Source organism: Telmatherina bonti, assembly GCF_933228915.1.
Source record: "Telmatherina bonti genome assembly, chromosome: 15".
Classification (NCBI taxonomy): Eukaryota; Metazoa; Chordata; class Actinopteri; order Atheriniformes; family Telmatherinidae; genus Telmatherina; species Telmatherina bonti.
In genome coordinates, this window is record NC_136613.1 from 26,077,722 (window position 1) to 26,097,565 (window position 19,844).

Below are 19,844 nucleotides of genomic sequence, written 5' to 3' on the forward strand. Positions count from 1 at the left end.
GCAGAGTATAATTGTTTTATTTTAATTGTGAAAAGGCAGACGTTCTTGAGAATGCCTGCAGTAAAGTTTAATCCAATGATAGAAGCAGGAAAGACAATTTTTTAACTGAATCTTGTTCTTGCAATTCAGCCCTTGTATACCTTAGAGTTTAATGGTATAATGCTGCTTTTGGCTTAATAGTAGCAATTTGTACGTTACATAAGGATGTTTTTTACAACTTACAGTTAAAGAAAAACATCATTTTAAAGTGTCATTATTAGTCATGTTATTGTGCATTACTCATTTATTTCCCTGAAATGAACTGTATCTTATTAAAAATATAAAAATGGGATTGTTCCCATTTTCTTTTTACTGGCAGTGATTAGCTGGCGCTCCCTTCATCTCTGCTCTGCTTTCCTACAGTTCGCTTTGACCAACAAGTGGTGGCTAACCGAGAGCTGCGTGGTCGACTGCCCTGTCAGTTGTATCCTCTCTGATTGGTCGCCGTGGGCGGACTGCTCACACACCTGTGGGACCCAAGGTAAATATTATGAACAAACTATTTGAACTTAATAGGAATGAGGACCTGTTGAACAGACGCAAAATGAATCACACATTTAGTGCCTCATTATTCCATCTCCTCTAACATCCATAGAGATGATGAACTATGTATATACATTTAAATGCATTAAAATATTTACTAGCATGTGTAATCCTCGTAATCCACAGTGTAATTATACTGGGAAAGTCTGTGCTGATTTTTTTTTTTTTTTTTTTTGGTCAATAATGTATGAATTAATATTCGTAGTTATTATAATATGCATATCACTTTTTTTTTTTTTTTTTTTTTTAATTAACTTGGAAAACTTGCTCAGTGATGTTTATATCTTAACAATAGGGGTTAATATAAGCTCATTTTCATGGAGTTCACCTATATGTGCATGCATAATTTAGTATGCCTAAATATGCATGATGGGAAAAAATGCACTTAATAATCACCAACTTGTGGATTGCTCTGAATCACTCCCAGCGAATCACATCCTAACCTCATCCAGTACACAAAAGCTAATGATTTAACCTGGATGCATACATTGTTTCTCTGGCTTTCCAAAGTCAATCTCCCAAAGAGAAAGCTTGTTATCCTGCTAATTAGACAGACTCTGCTCTGTCTCCTTAAGTTCATTAATTTTAATTTGTCGTTGGCTGTCTGTCAACGCCAAGATAACCCCTCATTCCAATAATCTCACACTTGCAGAGGCTTTCAACTGGAGCTCAAAGCTCAGAGACATTCTCCCTGTGTCACTCACAACCCTGACAGGGTAGCTGTGACTCTTTCTGCCGCTTTCACAGTTCATTCTCACATACAGTGAAACACATCTGTCGCTTTGATGAGGGATTTGTGTCGTATCTCTGTAAAATGACGGAGGATCTTGTTTTGTCAGGACGCCATGGGAGCATTAATGTTTTTGATTTGATTTTTTTTTTTTTTTTAAAAAGGCAGCACTGAGCTTCTCTGTACTGTTTCTGCCTGGGGCTTTCACAGAGCTCTCCCCTGGTGAAATACACCAAAACAGAACTTCTGCTTGTTGGGTGGCCAATGGAGGTCATGTCTCTTCACACACCCGAGCAGGATGCTCTGCAGCATGGAGTGCAGCTCTGCTGCCGTTCACCAAACATTTCCTTTCACACATTAATAAAGGCTGACTTGATCGTGTCAGATACAGCTACGTCTAAGCATAAAGCGGTATAATGGCGTGTAAATTTGCATTAATTCCGTTTGTTAGAGGGATGTATTTTATTACTTTTCCTGTCAGCCTTTTATTTTACTATCTTCTCTTTGACACACCTTTATGTGCACTGATGAGTTTGTTTCTCATAATGTGTTGTACATTGTTTACTTCTGGGAGTGAAAATCTGAATTTATTTTACTGCTTTGAAAATGTTTGATTGCTAATTATAGTCTTTGTTTTATTTCACACATTTCCAGACACTTCTCAGACTCAGCATTTAGCTTGCAACCCTGCCAATGTACTCACGTCTTTTTAACTTTTCTTCTAAATTATGTTTTGACATCAATACGATGTAGGTCAGTCAGTTCGGATGCGGAGAGTCCTGCAGGAGGCTCACGAGGAGGGTCGCCCATGCCCCAGCCAGCTCACCCAGACCAAACCATGTCCCATAAGGCCTTGCTATATGTGGCTGCTGAGTGACTGGTCCCCATGCACTGTGGAGGTATGACCTGCATTGTGAATATTTTTATTTACAGTGGCAAAAAAAAAACCACAAACAACAACAAAACAAAAGTTCTGTTTAACTTGATAAAGATGTCCTGAGATCCAAAAGTCAAAGATCCAAAAGTCAAAAAATGAACATTTTCTTCATGTTTTGTCAATTTTATTCTTGAAATTGTGTAAAATTGTAAATTAGCGACAACCTGCTTTCTTTGAGTGGTCCCAAAGTGTGTCAGTGTCCTGAAGTAGCTCGTGGCATGTGACATCTACAGCGGCCGCCTGCTGCGCTCTCTGATGATGTGCCATCAGCCACTGTCTCAGGATAACATGCACTGACTTCTGTCATCAGATGGTGTGTTGCTTCTATATTAAATGTTAAGAACAACATCTAAAAGGAATGACTTAATGTTTCCACTTCTTTCAAATGCCAAAACTTTGACAATAGAATGAAGTAACATGCTTAAGTTAAACTGATTTAACTATAATTTCTGAGGCTGACTATTTACAATGCTCAGATTGTTAAACAGTTGTTGTGTTTACACTGTAAAAGCGTCATGTAGTTACTGTAAACATCTGTACACATTTATGCATTAATAGTTGCACAATATGGATTTTGACAGTCTAATGGCCCCAGAGTGGAAAACAAATCACCTGATCCCTACTGCAGAGATGTTGATCATTCATTCATCCATTTTCTGAACCGCTTAGTCCAATAATGGATCGCAGGAAGCTGGCGCCTATCCCAGCAACCATTGGGCGAGAGGCAGGGTGCACCCCGGACTGGTCGCCAGTCCATCTCAGATAAAAGTAGAAAAGCTCAGTGGTATATGATCTGAAAGCAGTGCATTACAACTAAATATGTCACATTCACACAAGGATGGACATATTCTGTTTTTTTTTTTGTTTTTTTTATCAATAATTTGCACCTTGACCTCAAGAGAAATTCCTTGTTCTACAAACTTACTTGGCAGCAAAGTCTGATTCTAATCAATCATGGAGGCATAAAGTTACCCAGTAATGTCAGCATATGGGTGGCCAACTCCAGTCCTCGAGGGCTGCAGTCCTGCAAGTGTTGGGAGTTTCCCTGCATTAATGCGCCTGATCTCAAACTATCCACATGCTTGCTAATGAAGTCTGATGTGAGTTAGGTGTGTTGCAGCAGGGAAGCGCCCCGACACTTGTAGGACTGTGGCTCTTGTGGATCACAGTTGGTCTCCCCTGTATTAACTGAACAGTATAATTAGTCAATAAATACATTTTGACAAATGTATTTGGTGCAAATGTATTCTTAAATGGGTGCATTTGTAAAATTATCATGTTGAAACAGTGGCCATTCAGTATTTAGAACCACATAAAAGTTTCCCAGTGTTGAATCTCGCTGCTGCCCTTTGCAGGTATCATAGTTCGTGGACATTTGTGTAATCTTTTAGTTCTCATTCATCCATTTTTCCTGAAAAGGTTTCTACTTTGGCAAGATGTAAGGACTATTTACATGCACTGCTCGGATATTGGATTTTCAGTTTATTGTTAGGTTGGTGCACTGTGAGCGCCACGTCAAAGCATTCAGCTTGAGTCTCTGGAGGTTTTCTGATGTTTATATTGGGGTGCATCTAGGATTCACTTTCTACCATAGATACTCCATCTTCATTTCAACTGCAGTTTTTATTTTCTTTTTTTGTTTTTTTATACAAACATTCAGATGTTTCACCAACATTTTTCACAAATACAGCACAGATCTTTTCTTCTAAACATTATTACTCTTGCTCACTGCATGAGAAGTTTTCATTTATTTGTAAAACAGATTGCTAATGTAAAGAACATATTTGCACATTTTGCTTTGCAGAAAGTAAATGTATTAGATAGATAGTTAGATACATAGATAGACAAACAGACAGACAGAGGGACACTTATTAGGGGTTGTAGCTGCAGGTTTTAGAGTAAACAATGATTTAAATCAACAAACATCTGGCTTTGAGATTTGTCTTTCCAGTAATCCAGAGCAGCTGGTTCAGTCCTCTTGAAAAGTGTTCTTGGCCTTACAAACTCCATCTGACCCCCGTGGTTCTTGTCATTACTTTAATATGTTATAAACTGAGAATGAAGCTACTTAGAATAGCTTTGCTATCTCTTTTAAGGCTTTGCCTTCTTTATGGACATCAATTAATTTAATTTTCAATGTTACAAAGCTGCTTATAGAAGCCTTAAGCTGCTGGCTGGCGCTTCAGGGTTTAAGAAGTCGGTCTCATCAACTTCATTTAATTTGTTAATGCTGCCGTTCCTTCCCACAACATCTAAAAGGTTGAGTTGCACTGAGGAAACCGAGCAATGAATGAAGCATTCCAGTTATTATTATTCTTGCTGCAGTTGTGTTTTCAGGTAGCACAGGGTCACAGTTGTGACCTTTTCATTGACAGAGTTCTCTACATATTCTTTATTGACAAGTCAGGACTAAAGTAGGCCAGCATTTATGTGTTCTGCAAGTGTTCAAAGTGTCATTTTAATTTTTCCAAGAGAAAAATACATGAATGTTTATGGACACTGCAGTGAACACTGATACAGCAACACACCGTCACAGAGCCCGACTTTTAGACATGTTGCTTACTGCATGTTCATTTTCAGCTTTGATTCCAAGAGATTCTAGATTATGTATTAGTTATACACACACATTTCTACCCTGTGTTAGTGTTTCACAGATGCATCCAAGCACAGAAAAGTTGATGGTGCTTCTAGTAAAGGTTAACTCTGGGCTTCTTTTTCTGCACTATGATGTTTAAAGGTGCATTTGAGACTCTGTATTGTAGTTCTTTACAAATATCTGAAAAAAGTTCCTACTTTGCCTTTAAAACGGCCATCAAAATTTATCCAGAATCTTTTTGTGATGTAATTTAATATAGAGGATAAAAAATATGCAAATACTTAGAAACATTCTTTTCCAAATGGTTTTCTTTGTTCTTGTTTTTTTTTTTCATAAAAACGGAAGAGACTTTTCTAGGTTGATGCTTCGAAGTTACAGCCTTTCATGGATGCTGTTGTACCAGTTAAATTGGGATTAAACTCACCCATTAATATAGTTAACTTGATATAACTTTTGTTTTCTTTTTCCCTCCTTTTATTTTCATGGTTCTAATAAAAGTTGCTTTAGACAGTAAACATATTTTTGGTTCTTAAAAAGAATAAATAAATTTTTTAAAAAGTCAAGATAAATGTAAAGTTAAAATGTACTTTAATGTTTGTTTTCTTTTTCTTTCTTTTCCAACTCATTCTAACATTTAGAATTCGGGCTCCTAAATAGATAAACTGATTTGACTTTGACTTCATGTCATCAGGAGAGTGGTTTATCTTTTTCAGTGCATTCATATCAGCTCATTTCATTTAAATTCTTGCCCATTTGGTCAGACAGTCTGCTTCATTTGGGGAAAAATGAATGTGCAAATGTACTCCGGTTCGAATTAAAGGAGTGGATGCTGGTCAAGCTTCACATGCGAATCTCAGTCCGCTCTAAGAGAGCCAAATAGACTTATAATGCATTATTGAAAAGTCTGATTTGTTTGTGTAAAAGCAAACTCTGAACTGAAGAATGTTGCAACCCTGAACTGAACTGAGTACCGAATCATCCAAAGTCTAGCAGACTATCCTGCTGTGAATGCTCTGTTCATGTTTATTTTTCATGTCTATTTTTTTTCCTGCAGTTACTCCCAGACACATAAAACAGCAAGTTTTCATGAAAATCCTCTAGGGAGGTTTCATTTTCAGTGATACTGTAGAGTATTATTTTTCTGAGATGGTCCCTGATATGTTTACACATGTGCACACAAACATGCATCATAGGTGTCAGTGTTTTCACTTTTTTTTTCTTTTTTTTCACAAGCTAGACAGGGGAGTAACAAATGAAGCGAAGAAACTGTGCAGTAAAAAAACAAAGTTTTTGCAGCTGTTCATACTTTATCATTGCGGTGTTTAAGATATCACCACAAAGCCTTGAGGCATATAATTTCATAATGCATAATAAAAACAAATTTAAAAAAAAAAGACAGCTTATTAATTTTTTTTCTGCTTTGTGTACTTATGCAACTTTTCCAGTTATACTAATAAAAATGTGTATCATGTTTGTTTTTGTGTGCAGAGTGCAGAGTGTGGGGAAGGTCTCCGGAGAAGAAACCTGTCGTGTATCGTCCACTGGGGAGACTGGCATGAGTCTCGTCCTCAACTGGTCGAGACGGACTTTTGTGGAGACATTCTCAGACAGCGCCTCCAACAGGAGATGGAGACGCCATGCTTCGTCCCCTGCCCAGGCAAAGCTGCACTCAAATTGATTGGATTCACATATTTGCTCTTTAAATGTATCGACACAAGCAGCCACACGCATTTTTCAAATAGTGCAAAATTACATGACTGCAAGAATTATCTATGACTGTCGTCATTTTGGAATCACGACTCCAATAGTTATTGACCCTGCCTGAAGAAGTGATCAATAATCTTGTCTTTTAACACAAACTCATTTGCAGCAGTTTGCCAATACATCGTTCCCTCCTCCAAGTGGTTGGCATTTTCAGCTGCTAAATAATTGCAAAATCAATGTAAGTCATAAATTAACTAATAACCCATTTAACTGTACATGATCTACGTTTTCCTGTCTGATAACAATAAGAGGACAATATTCTGCTCCCTTAGACGAGAGTGAATTGAAGAACTTTGCCTTGCAAGAGCGCCATAACTGCAATAGTCCATTGTGAGTGACTAAAAAGGGATTGATTATCTATAACACCTCATCTCTACTCATTCTTTGTGGTCTTTTTCTCTTCTCCCAATCTACTATTTAACAATTCACAAACAGCTAAAGCATGAAAATTTATTCAGTGTTAATTGAAACAATTAAAGGATCACACAGCCATGAGCAATCATTCTGTTTCTGGCAATCACTTTACTTATCACAGGAACTCATTAATGCCAACAGCAGCCCCGCATGAGGAGATTTGCTTGTGTGCAAGTGTGGAGGCAACAATATTCTATCAGCAAAAATCATCATCACAGTAAAGCTAGTTCATGATAACAACAGCTTTGATTGCGTTTACTGTGTATTTTGCATAATCTTGGAGATTCGTTGAACCGGGGTTTGAGCCTCAATCATCATGTAAATAGTTGAGTTTGCTCCTGTTTTTGTCAGCTTAGAAACATAGCTTATATGCAGCCTGTTTCCCCTTGTCGAAATGGAAATGACTGTCAGTGCTTTTGTGTCATCTCGTCTGGATTACTGCAATTTTGGCTTCACTTGTCTCAGCGATGCTTCTCTGCCCCCACTTGTTTCAGAATACAGCTTCCAGGAGGTCCAGAAGGTCTCATGTTAATGCTATTATGATTTGTTCACACTTGCTTCCCATTAGACTAAGAAATAACTTTAAAATCCTTGTTATTACTGTTAGAACGTTACACAATCAAACTCTTATATAGCTACAGTAAAGATTTACTGAACTCTTACATCAGTAGCAGGAATCTGAGATGAGGAGTGATACAGCATGATCAATTCTAAAATTCTTGTACAACAAATTAAATTATACTATAGTTATTTTGTTGAGTCAGCTTAGAAATGGGCACACATTGACATGTAGCATTGCCTCCATACAGTGCTGAGTGTGACGTTGCATCTTCTGTGCTTATGACTCACTTCATATAGTTCATTGTCTTATTTAACTTATAGGAAGGTCATGTCCTTTTAAATGAGAAGTACCTGATATCTACCTTCAAGAATGCAGAATGTAGAACAACTGCAGTTTTTAGCGCATTAATAGCATGATTTAGCATTAGCCTGATTATCTCTGTTAGCTGGTTAGCATCTGTTAGCTCCTGGTTAGGATAGCTCTTAGCTACAGGCAAGTTGGAGTTTGATAGATGTCAATCATCCACTTGCACACTTACAGCCCCCTTCTCAGCTCTACATCTTTGCCATTTTAGTATTTTCTGGGAGTGATGGCACGCATAACTCTGCCAAGATCTCAACAGTGGGAGCCGCCAAATGAGCTTTAGTTCAGCTCTTCAGAAATCTACGGGTAATTTCACGGAGGCTCCGTCCATCTTTTATATACAGTCTATGGTCCCATGCCCTGTTTGTGTCCCATGCCCTGTTTGTGTCCCATGCTCTGTTTGTGTCCCATGCTCTGTTTGTGTCCCATGCCCTGTTTGTGTCCCATGCCCTGTTTAGGAATGTTTCCTTTGACCTCCCTATCCTCTCTGTTCACAACAGTCGGCCATTTAACCAAACCAGTTTCACCTGCTCTTCCTATTTGTAAGCAGGAGTGTCAACCCCAGTCCTTTGTCAGATTGTCTGCAAACCTGTCTTCAGGTAGTGACTTTCCAGCCGTTTTGTATTCTGCACGTCAATTTTGATGTGATCCAATATGGACCTGACCGTGATCTCTGCCTCTGGCCCCCTTGACGTTGTCAATTTTCATATCTGACCCCCAAACATTCCTGATCAAGGATCTTTGACTTCTCATGAGTATTGGCATCCTGTGTAAAACCTGGTTCTGACCCCAGACTATTCTCATTTTGTTAGAGCACTCAATATTTGGACCTGTCCTGGACCATTTGGTTATATATGCTCTGGCTTCTGGACCAGGCTGAGTTTATTGACAGATTAAAGATCTGAATCTTGTCTTGGATTTTAACCTCTGCTTTGACTACTTGGATACTATTGGCTCTTCACTTTTCACCCATTGCCCTACATCAGTCATTACCCTGTTAAATTTGCTTTGACTTAACTTCACCTGTCATTCACTGTGCCTTCTGGCCTGTTCTGGTTATAAATATCAGCGCCCCATGGCTGCAGCACAACCTGTTACTGGGTCTTCACAGCGCCTTTACGTACTCTTTCAGGAATCACCTTTCAGCCAACATTGCCAACATTTGTATTAACATCTGTCAACACAAATAAAATTTTATCCAATTTAATCCACTTGTTCATTTGAGTCCATCACACAGTCATATTTCTTTCTACATATACATATATACCAACTAATCTTTATGCAAATGGAGAAGCAAAAATATTTTAGTTTGAAGACAGTGAATATATATATATATATATATATATATATATATATATATATATATATATATATATATATATATATATATATATATATAGGCAAATTTTATAAATCTACACACAGTCATTTGACTCACCTTCACTAACAACTTGCATAAAGCTCGACTAATACGAGTTTAAATCTGTACAACAGTGAGAGCTGGTTTACTTTTTGTGAGTGTCAGTGGAAAGTCTACATGAAATTGTTCCTGTTGGAAGTTGAACAGAACTATTCTGCAGTCACTGTGCTGCACATCAAACCACAGGCAATTTCTCTTTGATGAATTACATGAGTAAGAGCACTGGTACTGGTACAAGGCTGTCTGAGGCTGCTCCATGGAAAAATGAATAAAGATAAAAGAAACTTCTTGCACTTTGTTAGCTGTAGAGACAACTGAATCGCAGAGGCATGCCGAAAACAGTAGATTATAGTGGACAATACAATGGTACAGTTCTGACTAGTCTGAACTGGCTTCAGTGTGTTGACAAGCCTGTTATGTTTTTCAGACTTTACTTCTAAGTCTCTTACAATGTACTTTAACAAAAGTCTGATATTGTGAGTTTTAATTAAATTGCTGCAAACATTCAACATTGTCATTGTAGCCATCACCATGGCAACAAGACAGCATATCATAGTTTATTAACTTTTTTTTTTTTTTTTTTTTTAATTTATTTCTTTAAGCCACAAGATGAACGTTGAATTTTCTTTAAGTGAGCAGGCTGCTGACTGGCTGGAAGCTGCAGCGCTTAGCTTGCTACTGTCAGCTCTTCAACACTGAAAGTCCGTAATGAAGCTTTACTGTCCTTGGGCACACTGCAGCTGTGAATGTTTGTTACTTTCATGAGACACTCATTAACATCTGATAAAATAGTATATATTAAAAAAAAATAATAAACGACTGATCTGCCCACTCTTTATTTTGTAGCTGTTGTGATGCTCTTGCATGGCTAAGAAGAATCAATGATCGCCTGGACTGATCTCGCTGTCTCATCCTCTGCTTGATTCATCACTCATGTTGCCGTTGCTGTGGTACTTGGCTCTGGATCAGGGCTCGTTTGATGCCTCGAGCAGATGTGTGTGAGTTTGTGGAACTGTTGATGTGAAGTGAGTTTGTGGAACTGTTGATGTGAAGGTGGCAGGCGCAGCGCAGAGGCCAGCAGGGGCGTTGTCGACATACACGAGATGTGCACTATACCCCATTTTGCTTTATGCTCTTTAATGCAGCTTTTGCCACAGCGTGTTTCCACAGATAAAGCGGCATGAGAGAAGAGCTTATAGAGTGCATCTATATAAAGATGAAAGATAATGAGACGCCTCAGTTCGCAGATTGTCACTAATGGATGTGTAAGGCGGAGAATCCGAGTCTTTCTATCTGAGGAGCTGTGGCTCTGAAAGTCTTTCCACAGGACAGCCTTATCACGCAACACAAAGCATATTTGTGTTTTAAATTCAAAACACTGTCTGTCATTTGTTGATGCACACTTCAGCTTAAATATTTCCAAACCAAATTAATAGTTTTTCTGCTCTGAGACCTGCTTCATGCTGGAAGTTGGTGTTGGAGTTATGGCTTGTATTATAAAATGGAGATCAACACTGAATAGCCACTGGGCTGGCTGAGTAATTTATGTATGCGTTTGGAAAATAATCAGCTGATGATGTGGACTGCGGTTTTCTTATAAATGTTTCAGGAGCTAACAGGGGTCCAAGTAAAAGAAAGCCTGACATGTTGTTGGCTAGCTTCATAAAATAAACAGTCTCAAGTGACTTAAATTAAAACCTAACGATGTTATTGACCAAACTGTGCCATCACTTGTTCATTTTAATTCTTTCTGTCCACAGGAGACTGCCATTTGACTGAGTGGTCATTGTGGAGCTCTTGTCAGCTGACTTGCCTGGAGGGACGGAGTTTTGAGTCCACCGGTCGGCAGGCACGCTCCAGAGCTGTGATTATTCAGGCCATGGAGAATCAGGGCAACTGTCCACAACAAGTCTTTGAGACTCAGCCATGTAAAGGTATTGAGTTCACAGATTTCACCCTACCGTAGCCCATTAAAATGTTATGCAATATATGATGTTTTTATTTGAAAATAAACTAATCAACAAAGTATTTTTACCAAAAAATGAATGTATGTTTAAAAATGATTCCACCAAATGTGTTTTACCCAGATTCTTTTCTTGTTCTGCATCAACCCAGTCACTTCAAGCTCATTTTGTATTTAAGTTGTATATCTTACAAGTTTTCCACATCTTTTAGTGTCAAGATGAAGACACAGGGCTGAGAGTCATGTATACAATAAACAGAAAAAAAACAAAAATAAGTAAAAGAAAGAAGCATGATTGAAGATCCTGTGAATACACTCAGTCTGGTTTTTAAATGGTCACTGTTGACATTAATTGGTTCTTTGCATATGTTTTTATTTATATCACATTTGTGACAGACACTATTTGCTTTTAAAAGAGTTTCAGTCTGTCTTTTCTGCTCAGTGCATCCATCAGAAAACGGACCAGTAGTCAGTTTGCAGGGAACTTTAGCTTTCAACATGAAGGTCACAGAATAAGGGTCTTATTTCAGCGGGGATGCCCTCAAAACCCAATTTTAGTGTTCATTATTTAATATCTTTATTGTCCAAAGAACAATGTGACAGCAAGCCAACTCATGGGCAGCCCTGTGCAAACCAATAGTACAATTACAAGCAGCAAAGAATAAAGATTGTATCGTATACTCTGCTACATTGGAAGTCATGATGAGTTTGCATGTTGATAATAGCTTGATCAGACACCAGACACTGCTTCTGATCCTAACAGAATTCCTGAATTGAAGATCAAATGTGGTGTTTTTTAAACTTCCCATTAAACAGTAAATGATGATCCAGAGGATTTTACAAAATTTTACACCATTTGGAAACAGGTTGTGTACAGCGTGTGGTTGCATGACAGTGTATTTCAGTTAGAGGGACAGATGACAGAAGAAGTGAAACACATTGATAAAATTAAGCTTAACTGTTGCAAAAATGTGAGTTCTGCTCTGTTACAGGCAAAAAAAAACAAAAAACTTTTTTTTCTGCCTTTTCTGTGAAAAATTAAACCTCTTTGTAACGTCTTGTACATACATAAACCAAGTGTGTAAATACATACAGGTAAATACACTTACATACAGACACAGATACAAATACTGGAAGTATTTGGAGGTCTGACTTTACACATATTTATGATGTCCCATTCTTGATCTGTATGGCTGAATGTGATTTCGGCCCATCTTTTGCAGCTATGATGGCTTCAGATTCTCTGGAAACTCATCCACACCAGTGCCTAACCGATGTTAGCCACTGGTGTTGGACAAGAAGGCCTGGCTTGTTGTCATGGCTTCATTTTATCCAGTGTTCCAGCTGGCTGAGATCAGGATGGAAAGAGCTTTATTGGGTCAGCTTGCATTAACTGGGAAAATCAAAATTGAAGTTTCATGTTGGACCAAATTTAACACTTTTATTCAGATTCTCGACTAAACATCATGAGTTTTTATACTTAAAGAACATGAGCATACTGAAAATCTATCTTGAGTTTGTTAAAGTTAGCATTTTATTTAGATTAAGCCTTAAGTTTAGTTCACACAACTTCAGAACTCTTAGTTGAATTTCCTCAAAAAGAATTTTTCAGCTGGTCGCCTAACTTTTTTGAGTTCATCTTTTTGTCTCTCCTCATTTATTGTCTCCTCAGTGCATATTTAAGGCACTGGCATATCCTCCAGGATGCCAAATAAAGAACGATTTTGTGTGAAGAACAATGGAAGAGGCATAACATCTGAAACTATCAGCTGATACTGACAAAAAATACGATCGACCCTAAAACCCTGGCAGATTTTTTTTTTTTTTAAATCCTATTGCTTGAATTATCTTGCACTTTTTATTTCCTGGCATTGTCTTTATTTATCTCATTATCCAGAAGCTATTTGGCTTCCCGTGCCTCTCTTTTTACTTAAAAATTTAAGCTGTGTAATGTTATAATTGTAAGACACAGCAGGAGTCTTTTTTATTATGACACACTACTGTAGCTGTATGTCTGATATTAATCCTAATTATGTACCTCCTGTTGTGGTTTTTTTTTTTCTTTGTTTTTTGTAATTCTGCCTAAAATGTCAGTTGTGTGTTGCTACAGATTCTTCAGAACAAAAATTCTGGTTCATGTGTCTTTGGTCCTCTCTTCAAATCACTCTTTGCTGTATTGTTCCCTCCAGGAAAATAAGAGCTTTGATTGTAAAAAAAGAGGGTCTATTTCATACAGTTCCAAGCAATTTCATCTTATTTTCTCCAAAGTTGCCTTTGTGTCTTTGCACTCAGCTTCAATAGAGAAACTTGTCTTTTTCCTGTTATTACAATCATAATATATCTTAGATAGTAAAACTGAGTTGCAGGGAAAGAGGAAGAGGAGGTATTCATCCAGAGGAGCCCGATGGCACGTCTGGATGTCCAACACAAGCTGCTAATGATGACTGTTGCTGCCATTTCTACAGGAGGAAAATGCCACAATTACCAGTGGAAAACTGGAGGATGGAGCAACAATAAGAGGGCAGTATGGTGTCAGCGCTCAGATGGTGTCAATGTCACAGGTGAACAGTCGCCACAATTTTTGAATAGGTCTCAAAGAAACAATGTTGGAATCTTTAGAAAAAAATAGGCTTAACGCAGGCGACAGCTGGATGTTTTCCAGTTCTGTTGCTCTTCCCTTGAGCGAAGCCAGTTTGAACTTTTTTTTAAATTTTACTCCGAATCACATCATTGCTACAAAATCTGATCATATGGTGGCTCAAAGTGAAACTTGGAAGTGTCACTAAGTTAATTTCCTTTCATTCACCTCTTAAAGATGTCAGTGTATCAGATTTAGCAGAGGTGGTTGTTGGAGATGGTTTAGAGTTACATTTTGAACAGATGTCCTCATTGGATCAGGAGATAATGGAAAACTCGGCATTAGGTAAGATCTGAAAGAGGTGGATACAATAGCATCATCTTTAGAGTTTGCAATACCTATATACTGTCAAGGTGTTGTACTCCTGCAGATGTGATCGTTTTCAGATATTATGTGCTCTCAGAAAAATATCAGATGATATCAACTTGCTGTAATAATGGAACTAGTGTTTTTAACATGGCCAAGGCTGTATTCGCATTTCTAGGACGATACGACTCAAACATCTTAAAAAAAAAAAAAAAAAACATTAATGTGACTTATCAGATTTATATTTTGCACTGTGGACACAGAAATCCATTCATCAGCATTCGTTTTAAAATCTGATATGTGACACTTCAGTTTGTAGTCAGTCAGTCATTTTTCTGAACGCTTGGTCCAATTAAGGGTTCGCAAGAGGTCACTGGAGCCTATCCCAGCGATCATAGGGCAATAGTCAACCAGTCCATCACAGGACCAGCAAGAGACAACCAATCATTCACACTCACTACTAGGGAGACTTTAGAGTGGCCAATTAACCTAACATGCGTGTCTCTGGATGGTGGGAGGAAGCCAGAGTACCTGGAGAGAACCCACGCACACACGGGGAGAACATGCAAACTTCACACAGAAAGGCCACTGTTCGAACATCCCCCCCAGCCAAGGTTCAAACAAGTTACCTTCTTGCCGTGAAGCCTTACTAACCACTACTCCACCATGGAGCCCAGTTTATACTCCTAGATCGAATATATATCCGATACACAGTGGAGGAACACTCACGATGGGTACTGTGCATTAATTTTGTGCTTGGTATTGTTGTCATAAACCAGATGAAGTTATCTGTCCAGCATTTCTAACTTGTGGCGGTCTTTTCTAATGTTAATTTGAGTTTATTTATTTACAAATATTTCTTATAAAATGACAGTGCACCTTACTGTGTATTATACATGCAATCTGCACTGCTGGTCATTTTTATCCTACATCCTCTGCAGCACATCACACAGCTGCAGAGTAATAAAAACAATATTAATTTAGTGAAAATAAAACATTTACACCAGTGCAATTCATTATACCAACTAAATAAAGGAAAATGTATTTAAGGTGGTTTACAATTCAATGTTGAGTGGAAATTTGACTTAATGGACATTCACTACTGACATAAGCAAAGTTCCTAATTCAGTGCGTAACAGAGCAGATTCTTCTTCTCCAGTTGGACACATGCCCACCATCTTGCTTCTATCAAAGAGTTTCATGTAGTAAATGTTCTCACAAAATGTGTTTTCTTTGTTGCTGAAACACACAAAATGTATCTTACACACACAATGTTCATGTGTCAAATCCAAGACGCATGTAGTTATGATTGTAAACCAACCAGTCTGATCTGCACAATGTTGGTGGTATGAATGGAACCTGAGACACATGCAGATGCACTCACACATAGTAGTTGTAGTTTAGTGCTTCAGGAGCATTTTACACCTTATTTGGCTTATTTTCAAAGTGGCCTCCATTGATTTCTCTTCCCCCTCTTAAGATAAGTAATCAATAAACCAGACTCTGAGCTGGGATGCTTTCCATCCATATAAATATAATCATGCGTTTGTATTTGTGGGAAGTAAAGCAGGCAGAGAGAAACAGAACAAAGGGAAAAGGTGCTGTGGGAATGAAAGCTTTAGGCAGCCTTGACGTGCTGTAAACAGTAGGCGAATGTGATCTTATCGCTGTCGGGGAGTATTTTTTTTTGCCAAATATGAGTCCAAAAGGAACAACCCACCTCTTCTGCGAAGCCAAGAGCCGAAGGCATTATTCTTTGATATTCTGACATGCAATTTTCCATGTTGGAATTAAAATGTTCACCGATTGATCAGGGACCATGATAGGCCACTGCACCATTAATCAGGTGTGACAGAACATTAATTTAGTGATCAATGGCTAACGGAACAGAAATGAGAATGTGTTGTCTTTCTCCAGGGGGGTGTTTCCCACAAAAAAGACCAACCACACTCAGACACTGCCATCCTCCGTGCACAAAACCGTTCTCACACTGCACACCGGTAAGATCATTGTGCTTTGATCAGGCTGCTGTGTGTTTTTGCTGTTTTCTGCAATAAGATGGATTTTGACAGATGTCATTTATTAATAACCCAAAACAGGCCATTCAGAGCTAATCAGATTAATACCTATGAAGGTGGGCTTGGTGTTAAATACTACACCTGTGGGGGCATAGGACGTGGTGGAGGAGGGGGACTGCACACATGCAGCATGAAATGGCAAAGAACAGCCATATCTTGACATTTTACTGCCCCTTAGAGTCCCCCCATGTAACTGCATGTAAAAAAGGTAAAACTGCTAAGAGTGTTTTTGAATTTGGTTACAGTGTGGCTGTTTTTAGCCTGACTCCAGGGACATGTTATCAGTCTTTATTACAGGATGGGGTATAATTTATCCCCTTAGGTGCACAGATTGTCAGAATCTTACAAAAAAGGGGGAGCAGATATACTTCCATAAGCTAAGAAAAATACTAAATCATCCAAATGTGTTCGCTGCCTCCAGTATTTTGTATGAATGGGAATGAGGAGGTAATGTTTGGAGTAACTTTCTGTTAGTTGTAAATAATGATTTCCTTTTATACAGAGTGGAGTGTGTGGGTGTGAGAAGGGTTACACTGAAGTGATGACCTCGCATGGCTTTTTGGACTACTGCACGAGAACCCCAGGGATGGACAACAGCAAGAAAGCCGATGTGAAAACCAACTCTGGAAGATTAAAACCCGGGCCGTCTCAGGCCGGTGACCTATTCAGTGAGTGGACCTTGCGACCTGTTGGCCCAGGTACTGAAATGGAAATCTTCTGCACAGCTCAACCAGGATGTTTGATAGTGCTCTTGCCTGTGAAACTGCCTTTGTGGATCTAAGATCAATGAGCCACAGAAGAAAATCATTCTAGGTCAATGTTTTTACAGGGCTCATTACTATAGGCAATAGATGGACCATAAAACTGCCAAGAAATTTGATCTCATTACTCTTCTGTATGCTTGAAAAGAGACTAAACCTACTGTGAAATGGGGGAGAAAAATTCAGAAGATATCCAGACAAGAGATGCAGATGATATTTAAATTTTTTTTTTTTACCCCTGATGTTGCAGATGGCAGAGTAAAACTGTGGGTTTACGCCGTGACTGTCGTTGGATTCATCGTCATTCTTTTAATAATTGCATTATCATTCCTGCTCTGGTATGTACTATATTTTTTATCTGAAGAGGTTCTTCACCGTGCATGCTATTAAATAGATAACAGAAGCCTCGTCGTAGGTCAGACATTTTGTTGGAAAACAATTAATGTTGAGGAACAAAGCTTACTTGGAACAGAATCATGTCAAGTGTGAGTTATATTAGCCGCAATAGAATTGTCTGCTATGTGTTGCTGTTATCAGAAAATGAAATTCTCAGTTCTAGCTTTTTCTTTCTTCTCCCTTTTCAGTAAACCACCCAAAACCACAAAAATGACTCCTCCACCGCAGAAGCACTTGACTCTGGCTTACGATGGCGACATGGACATGTAACCAGGCTGCTATACCTCATGAGGATGTGCTCGGCTGTGAACAGAATCCTGGCTGCGTTCAGATCGTTAGCTAGCAGATATCCTTCGCATACCACTGACGCGTGTGAGCTGGCTGCAGGATAAAACAAAGTTGAGCAAGTGGACGATTAGTAACGCTCCTGTGTGGTTTGCTGCTGAAGGGCGATGCAGTCCTGAAGTGTGGTTGCGGTCAACTTGCAGAAGCAGAACCAAAGCCGAAGAAGATGAGAGCGGGACGCGGACCTAGTTTTTTCTTTTTTTTGTTTGACTTTTTCTAACTGCTTGAAACATGAACACGCAGTCGAAGCAACATTTGCAAGTCGAACAATTCAAGAAGACTGAAGCTGCAAAGACAAAGCGAATCCACAAGTGTTGATCTTGGAGTTTGTTGTGTGAAGAATCAAAGGGACCACATTTTTCCTTTTTTTCTCTCTCTCTTCTTTGATTTCTTTATTTTTTACTATTATTTTTATTTCTTGTATTGTGAGGGAGACCAAATATCTTGAGTCTGCAGTCACTTGTGATTTTTCAGAGGTTCAACAACAGAACATTTGAATTTTTCTCATCAGCACTGAATCTTTATGAAAGGAAACATGACAAGACCTTCGGGTAAACTAAACAGCCTTTTTTTGAAATTCTGAATAAACTAAATGGTTTATGCACTACGTTAGTGCTGATTTAGTTTTGTTTAAGTTTCTTCTTTCCAATGACTTTTCTAATGTTTTATCTGTAATGCAAGTTTTTGCTGTCTGATTGTGTTTTTGTCAATGATGCCATATGTTGTGTATATGTGGAAACCAAAAGCAAGGCTGCCTTGAGTTAAACAATGGTGATGCAGTTATCTCTCTTCCCTCATGAGACACTCGGCCACTGATGAGAACATTAATTAATAGCCTAAAAATGTCATTTTCGCTAAAAAGAAAAGAAAAAAAAAGAGGTCCTAGTTTTGTGACAAGTGCAATCTCAAAAAAGAGAAAGTAAAGACCTTTGATGCAAATGAAGTTATCAGATACCAGCATGATAAAGATCATACCTCATGTACACATTTTCACCCCGATGCAAAACGACAGCTCTGATAACCAAAACACACATGAGGACAAAAGATTTATCCACTGGGTTGCACGCGGCATCTTCAATCATGTAAGTCTGCTTCATTGTTATTTTTCCATGCTTATTTTCCCAGTTGTTTTTAGTTTTTTTTTGTTTTCATTTTTGAAAGATGTCACAGTTAGTTCTTAAAATATTGTTTTTAAACTTCACAAAGAAGTCACTTTGAAATCCCTTTGACAGTACTTTGGCCTCAATTTTTTCTTCTCCCCTATTTTTGCACAATAATACAGGGCTCAAACATGAAAGACTGCAAATACCAAATATCTGAGCATGTTTTTGTAAAGTTGTGTGTTATTTAGCTTTTTTTTTCTTCATTTACCCATATTTCAGCTCACTCCGCAGTTTTTGCCAGTGTGTTAACCATTTTGGCGTGGATCCGTTGGTGTGTTATTCATTCAACCCAGTGGAGAAATTAGTTTGATTTTGGTACCAAACCAGAGTTAACGCTGTTTGTCGTTCTGCCTCCACAAAACTGAAGATCTTGTGTTACCTGACCACCTTCTGAATGTATGTAATCAGTAACTCTATAATCTTGATGGTTGTATAAATATGGATGTTACGCGTGGCAACGACTGTATTCCAAACACCGACTGTATGTAGGCATGCTTGATCTATTTTGGCAGAAAGTGCTCCAAGTGGCCTTGCAAAGACTCTGTTTCATAAGTAGCCAGATATTTCCGAGTAGTTTCTTCTAGGCAGTGTTTCTAATATTTGACCAACAAAAAGCACACATGGTGAATTTTGGTTCGAAGGAAAACCCAGTTATTCAGCATTCATGATCTCCAAATAACAAATCACGTTATCTAGGACGAACCGATCTTGGCTGCACAAAACAACTCTGTTGGGTAATGTCCCAGAAATCTAAAGGCATTTTCACCCATTGTTTACAGTACCATGTTATTTGTGTTACTTATTGTGTGTACATGGAGAACTGGAC

General features: G+C 38.4%; 1 protein-coding gene across 1 annotated transcript in view; it reads left to right on the forward strand.

The window, feature by feature from the left end:
* The window catches only part of thsd7ba (thrombospondin, type I, domain containing 7Ba), a gene marked incomplete at both ends in the record, with an annotated part of 175,096 nt that extends 157,316 nt beyond the window's left edge, over window positions 1–17,780 (forward strand). Inside the window, 9 exons of the mRNA XM_079254456.1 lie at window positions 403–520; window positions 2,066–2,211; window positions 6,334–6,502; window positions 11,129–11,302; window positions 13,797–13,892; window positions 16,193–16,275; window positions 16,856–17,051; window positions 17,365–17,452; window positions 17,699–17,780. Of these exons, the coding sequence (XP_079110582.1) occupies window positions 403–520; window positions 2,066–2,211; window positions 6,334–6,502; window positions 11,129–11,302; window positions 13,797–13,892; window positions 16,193–16,275; window positions 16,856–17,051; window positions 17,365–17,452; window positions 17,699–17,780 (1,152 nt within the window). The remainder of the gene's footprint in view (window positions 1–402; window positions 521–2,065; window positions 2,212–6,333; window positions 6,503–11,128; window positions 11,303–13,796; window positions 13,893–16,192; window positions 16,276–16,855; window positions 17,052–17,364; window positions 17,453–17,698) is intronic.
* Window positions 17,781–19,844: the final 2,064 nt, after the last annotated feature.